Here is a 6,939-nt window from a genome sequence, read left to right as displayed (position 1 = left end):
AAAATGCCGCATAACAATGCTATAGCAATACCGATGCGTGTGATGTCCGCATGTGCCTGTGCAGGTTGTTTGTCGAGCCTGCATGATAGGAAATGCTGACTTTGCACAGTCTGCACTCTGCCCTGGAGCTTGATGTAGCATTAAAATGAGTCCAAATCTTGCTCTGTTTTATGTCACTCATTTATTTTCACCTATTCAGTTCTCACACTGACTCCCCTTCTTTCTGTGCTTCTTGACGCTGACTGAGTGTCTGTACATAAACACCTGCCGACGAACGCTATACAGCTTGGCCAATTGCCTGCCGTTTCCACAAAAAAAGTGGAGATAAACTTTTTTTTCAGTGTTTTCCCGCCACATTATTAATTGAAACTCTGTGTGATTGGTCAGATGTGTGGATCACACGCTTGACATGAGGGCAGTGGACCGAGGGGAAAAAACTCTCCGCTGTAGCACTGGCAGAAGAGCAAAACGCGCAAGGAGAGGGAGAAGGGGGCGGAGAGACAGCAAGGCACCTCAGAACAAAAAAAACGATGTGGGGAAAAACTATCGGCTCTGGCACTTGCAGAGCACAAGCACAACGACAGGGAGGCGGAGAGACAGCGATATACTGTAGAAAAAAACCCGGCTCCCAAATAGGATCCTAAAACGGCTCCCATTGTGGAGCCGGTTCCAATCGTTCACTTCAAAGAGCCGGCTCTTAGAGCCGGATCGTTCGCGACCGACACATCACTAATGTCCTGGTGGCGGTCAACCATCCAGGTGACAAACAAAACGAGTAACTTTGCCTCCTAAACCTAAGACCCAAAAGTTCAAACTTCTCTTACTATGCAGAGCAGCCAATCACCGCCAGTAGAATGATTAAAATATAGCTCTTAGATTAAATAAAATATATAAGTAAATTCAAATGTATATATCTGCTCTCAAGGCTGATAGTTAATCTAATTAATTTTAACTCTAAGAATAATTTCTGTCATATTTCACTGGTTACATGCAGAGGTCTAGATGAATCTTCTCATGGCTGTGCTCTGTTCTGTTGTTGCCTATTTGGTTATTTTAGAAACCAACCTCTAGTGTTGAACATTATCAGACATCTGCATCAGACATGAAATATATATATATTTATATACCCTTATATTGACTTCGTAGGTGTTAAACTTAGCATATAGTTGTTGGGAACGTCATGATGTTTGACGAGAAACTGTAAGGCGAAAAATATCTTGCAGGGCATTCCTTCATATGAATTGGTTTAGTTACCATTTGAGGAGCACACTCGATAAACAAACCTTTTTCCTACCAGGTTACCGAAACATTAAGGAAGACACTTTGATACCATTCTGGTTCAATGTGATACTCTGGATCTCTTTCTTTGACCTCTCTTGTCTCAGATTGCGCTAACAATTTCTTTACATGCCGTTGGCCGCTAGGGGGAGATGTTACTCTTCTTATAATTATAAATAACTGGCAAAGATATATTTTCATTTATGAGATCCAATACGTTTTTGTATTCAAGATGAAACACCATAGTCTCCACAGAATATTCTTTTCTTACCCATTTCTTACTTTCTAAGACTTTTCCTGACAAATGGATGGAAAGAAACCTTAAATATTGTATCTTAATAAATACTATAGATAAATACTATAGAAAAGACATAGTAAAATCGCATTATATCATATTTGAAAGGATGCATTTCAATGAGTTGGAATTTACTCAAAGTTTATTTTGTCTGGCATTTATTTCCTAAACCAAAATCACCCCAGTGCATGTATTTATAACACAACGACAGTGTGATATACCGTAATTTTGCGTTAATGATTGTGGTTTACAGCTATACAATAATTATTTTTATAGCTTGTGAAATCAACCCAGGATCCAAATCTTACCATGACATAAGCCAAAAAATAATAATATTTTTATACTCCAGTGTTATGTTATGGCCATATTATGATTATAACATAATGATTCTAGACAGCTGTCCAAAATGTGCTGAGAAGTTAGGTTTTCATACATCAGTGGAAAGTTAAGTGGACGGAAAATAGTTATAACTAATGGCATAACAGCAGCATTGGAAGAATTATAAAGTGTGTAATATTTATGAATATGACTGTGTTTCACATGCAGACCGACTATGTCTCATTCAAATGGAATGGTTGTTTTGGGATACTGCAATGTAAACCTAATCCCTGAAAAACTGAAATTTGCTTGTAAACCAACAGAAATAAATGCTCTAAAAACATACCTTCTGGATGTGAGTTGTACTTTTTTGAAACGAATTACCAAAATAAAACTTTTTTGTTGTCATAATATTCATTGTGTGAGAGTGTGGCATGTAAAGAAGCGTCAGACAGACGGAGGCGGATTGGGCGGCTGTCAGCTGAATGGAGCCGACAGGAGGAAGTGGCCCCTGATGCAGTTCCACACCTTTCCGTTATAGCAGCGGTAGTGCGGATAGCTCCGGTTAAAGGAGGAAGGCAAGAGCTGAGTCAATTTATCGACTCTGAAGGACAAAAACAGGTAAGTAACTTAATTATAACCGGTCTCTTCTTCTACTAAAATGTGTCGCTAATCATATTGTCATCGTAGCACACGTTTATTGCCCTGATTTGTTTAGTTGACTGCCGCTAACTGCTGTTAGCTACTTAGCTTAGCGTGCTAGGTAACGAGCTAACTAGCTGTATTAACAGGCAATCTAGCAATAGCTGGCTAATTTTTCATGTCTGACCCTCCCCCTAAATCTCATTTCAGCGTGACCAGAGTTTCTCTTACGGGGTATTTCTGGCCACGGACAAGCAGGGATATATTTTACGAAGTTATTCCCTAGTAGCGCGGTAAAGTGTCCCGACGTAAAGCTGCTGTTTCTCTCCCCCCGACAGCAGTGGAGAGAACAAGGGCGCACCCGGTGAGGAGGACCGCCACATCCTAACACCAGAGGAAATTCTCTTCAAGTATCGCGGCTTTTGTTGGAGGTCCTTTTTACCCACACAGTGAATCTTCTCTGCAGTTTCCAGTCATCGCGGCCTGTACCTTTATCTTCATTTTTACTGAACAATGAACGACCTGCAACAGCTGCTGCCAAGTTCTTAGTCTGATCGTGTCATGTTGCGTGTAGGCCAAGAAGACATTATCTGAGCATAAATGCCCCTGCACCTAACAAGATCCAGACAGACTTTAAGGTGAAAAGTCAAGCATGTGTGTATATTTCTGACTTTTGTTCCCAAGTAAACAAAATATCCATTCACTTCATGGTTTCACCAGTAAGTCTATATTAAACTGAGCTGCATTCCAAGTGACCATCAAAACATTATCACATTTTCTCCTTGGGAACAAAGTATTTATGCTCAAGAGTTCAAAATGGGGAAAATGCTGTCAAAAATCTTCGGCAACAAGGAGATGAGAATACTAATGCTCGGACTTGATGCTGCTGGAAAAACAACAATCCTTTACAAACTGAAACTGGGACAGTCTGTGACCACAATCCCCACAGTTGGCTTCAACGTGGAAACTGTCACTTACAAAAATGTCAAGTTCAACGTCTGGGACGTAGGAGGCCAGGACAAGATCCGTCCCCTGTGGCGACACTACTACACTGGGACCCAGGGCTTAATTTTTGTGGTGGATTGCGCAGACAGGGATCGCATTGACGAAGCGCGACAGGAACTTCATCGCATCATCAATGACCGCGAGATGAGAGATGCCATGATCTTGATATTTGCCAATAAGCAAGACCTTCCGGATGCCATGAAGCCACATGAAATACAAGAGAAGCTCGGATTGACCCGAATCAGAGATAGGAATTGGTATGTTCAGCCCTCCTGTGCGACCACAGGTGATGGACTGTATGAGGGTCTGACATGGTTAACTTCAAATTACAAGTCTTAATGATTGAGTGCTGACTGTTTTAGGTCAAAACTACAATGTTGCAAGTAACAATTTACTCTTCAAAATGAGAATGCTTAAGAAAAGTTGATTATCTCAATTTATTTTTATTACGTTTATCTTTTGACTAATTTATCTTTAACTGGGTTTGCCGGCTTAAAGTTTGCTTATTTTCTGTAGCAGGCATATATCACATTCTTTTTTGCTTGGGCTTTTTGAGATAAAAAAAAAATGCGGTTAACTGGTTTCTAAGGTCAAAATCACAGAGATCACCACCTTTGCCTGTTCTTTTGTTTCTATTTTATATCTTTTATTTCTCTTGAGTTCATTCTTGGACTTGAGATGTTTCACAGTCCTTTTGTCTCTGTTGGGATAAACTTTGACATTGAGCTCTTTATTTGTCATGTAGCCTACTTGAAGGACACAGTACTGTGATTTATAGTTTTTCTTCTCTGGTATTGAAAAGAACTGGGGTAAACGCAAGAAAAAGAAAACATTGCCCATGTTTACATGTCGCAACACATTTTCTTACCCCAAATACAATTACGTGGGCTTTTCTAGTTAACTGATTGACCTATGTCATGTCTCACTATAATGTGCAGAGTATTAAACAGGCCATTGGTAACCTCAGCTCTGACCTCTCAATCTGATACCACAGCTGAAAAGTCTCAGTATTGGGACATTATATGATTGCTTATATCTGTAGCATGAGTACATAAGTACATTAACCCAACATCAGAGTCCATTCGTTGGCGCAGTCAGAACAGAAAGCTGTTAAGAAGTGAGATGTTGAACAACAGCCTGTGGTGCAGGTCCTATTCCTTATTTGACTGGGGGAACTATGTACAGAACAATGTCATTGTAATGTCTTATTAAAAAAGTGATTTTAAATCTTTTATCTCTCCGTTTTATTTTCATTCATTTGTTGGTTCATTACTTGCAGAGTCTTGCTTTTAGACTTAGGCCATTTCAGCTACAACTTGGTTATTATATGCTTAGAGCAATTGCAAAGAAAACATTTGTGATATACTCTCCACTATGTCATAAGACTTCATATTTGACGCTTAGAAACATTTAAATAGTTGGCTAAGTCAGTGTTCCCCAACCCTTATCCTAAAGGCACACTGCCCTGCATGTTAAATGGATTGGAGTTCAACCTGTTACTCATCCATCAATTGAAATCAGGTGTGCTGAAGCAGGGAATCACCTAAAATATATAGGGCAGTGTGCCATGAGGACCAGGGTAGGAAACATTGTGCTAAGATCAGTCCTTAAGTAATTCTTCTGAAGCTAGGTGTAGAAGTTGTGTAACATTGATGTGAAGGGACTGGACTCACATGGCAAAGCTGAAAACATCCAGATTTGTCCCTTTTGTAACTGAGGGAAAAGTGTAGCAACCTTTCAGCCAGCTGACCAGCAATCCACAGCTACATGTGTCTTAAAGTGTTTAACTCAAATTTAACCCAAAAAATTCTTATTCTCCACAATAGGTTTCAAATTGTATTTAATTACATCTAATGTTAATAAGATTTATATCCAACTTTTTTCTCTTAATTTAATTTCTCCTTCAACTGCTTTATTGTATGTTTAAACAATTTAAATAAAAACACCCCTCTGTTATCCTCTACTAGCTGATGTGATAAAGGGCATATTTAACCAGGGTTAGCTTAGAAACAGGGAGTAGTGGACTAACACTTATCAGTCAGCAAATTTCAATTCTTCAATTGTATCTAAGCAAGATAAATATAATTTATATAATTTTTTTTGCAACTCGTAATTTTTAAATTGATACTTTATGTCTGAAATTCAAGTTAAAACTTGTAGAAACTGTTATGTAGTCATCTAAAGAATACAGAACATGTAGGGAATTAGTGTTTGAGTCACATTTGGCCAAGTCTTTGTGAATAGTTAAACATCCATGCTCAGATTTAAAGTTGGCCTCAGTGCACACCCCATTCAGCAGTGAAAATGTGCAAAACAGGAAGTCCAGTTGCTCTCTCTTTTTTTAAGAACAGAGAAGTGCACGCAACTGTTTGCATGAAAAGTTGAATGGGCTGCGCTGATATTCAGCTGAATTGTGAATTCTTTTTGAATGTTTCATGTTGGTGCTGAGCTGTCAGCTGCAACTTCCTGAGTTTGCCTCAGCTTGAGACGTGACTTCACAAAGCAAATCTGTAACACTTCAGTTTGCAGTGTAAAGCTTTTTGGAGCAAATTGGTTTCACTGCAATCCACACAGTATGAAACCTTTAAAAATACCACAGCACCACTGTTTGAACTGAAAAATAATTGTTTAAAAAAGCACAAAAACAGCAACTCTTTTTACTGTTGCTTAAATAATGTGTATGTTAATGATAATATCACTAAGACCTAAACATATCTATATGTCTATCTGACTTATCGAAAAATGTTTTTCATAAAAGCAAATTAGGTCATTTTTTTCCCACTATATTATTTGTAAGGTTTAATGTCCTGCTAATTAGATAACAGAGAAAGTTTGACCCAGTTGTATGCAACATAGGGTAATCCAGGACTGGTCCTTCCCTGCCTGCTGCTGCGCATTGCTTTGCATGTAAAAAAGACAAATCCAGCTGTAGAGATATTTCTAGTGACTATAAACACACAGTCGTACACTTAAAGCAAAATTATTGTCACTCACCATTTGATTTTGAAAGTGCAATTTGCAATAAATGAGGGGCATTTATGTGAAGAGGCCAACTGTATGCTCTGTCAGAGCAGATAACTTTGGTAATTGGCTCTTAAGGTTTATATCTCTAGAAAGCGCAGAAAGGCAAACAAATTTACATTTTAATCATATGTGCTACATGAATACCATTAAATAAATGTACATATGTGTAATAAAATGTTTTGTATGATTTTAGTGCCTGTAAAACTAATGTGTTCCTAATAAAGTCAAATAGAGCGCATTATGCTCCAACGTTAGTAAACAAAGTGTCTTTTAATTTTTCAGTGTTTTATTATAATACAATTTGAGCACAGCATACTAAATACTATTTCCTGGATTATATTCTGAAACTAAAACATACAGTACATGTAAATTGTAGA

At 38.3% G+C, this 6,939-nt stretch overlaps 1 protein-coding gene across 3 annotated transcripts; it reads left to right on the top strand.

The window, feature by feature from the left end:
* The first annotated feature begins 2,352 nt into the window (after positions 1 to 2,352).
* arf6b (ADP-ribosylation factor 6b) lies at positions 2,353 to 4,772 on the top strand. Of its 3 annotated transcripts, none has more exons than XM_028001022.1 (2): positions 2,353 to 2,512; positions 2,872 to 4,772. In XM_028001022.1, exon 2 carries the CDS (start codon positions 3,350 to 3,352, stop codon positions 3,875 to 3,877), a length of 528 nt encoding a protein of 175 aa, XP_027856823.1. In that variant the 5' UTR covers positions 2,353 to 2,512; positions 2,872 to 3,349; the 3' UTR covers positions 3,878 to 4,772. The 3 variants fall into 3 exon arrangements, with proteins under 3 accessions (XP_027856823.1, XP_027856822.1, XP_027856824.1); XM_028001021.1 differs by having other exon boundaries at positions 2,354 to 2,512; positions 2,744 to 4,772; XM_028001023.1 differs by having other exon boundaries at positions 2,383 to 2,512; positions 2,875 to 4,772.
* The last annotated feature ends 2,167 nt before the right edge of the window (positions 4,773 to 6,939 follow it).

This window comes from Xiphophorus couchianus, chromosome 19, assembly GCF_001444195.1.
Source record: "Xiphophorus couchianus chromosome 19, X_couchianus-1.0, whole genome shotgun sequence".
Taxonomy (NCBI): Eukaryota; Metazoa; Chordata; class Actinopteri; order Cyprinodontiformes; family Poeciliidae; genus Xiphophorus; species Xiphophorus couchianus.
This window is presented reverse-complemented; position numbering and strand designations above follow the sequence as displayed.

What these genes read in the sequence shown, in the direction of transcription:
- arf6b (XM_028001022.1), top strand. Translation starts at nt 3,350, where the DNA reads ATGGGGAAAATGCTGTCAAAAATCTTCGGCAACAAGGAGATGAGAATA.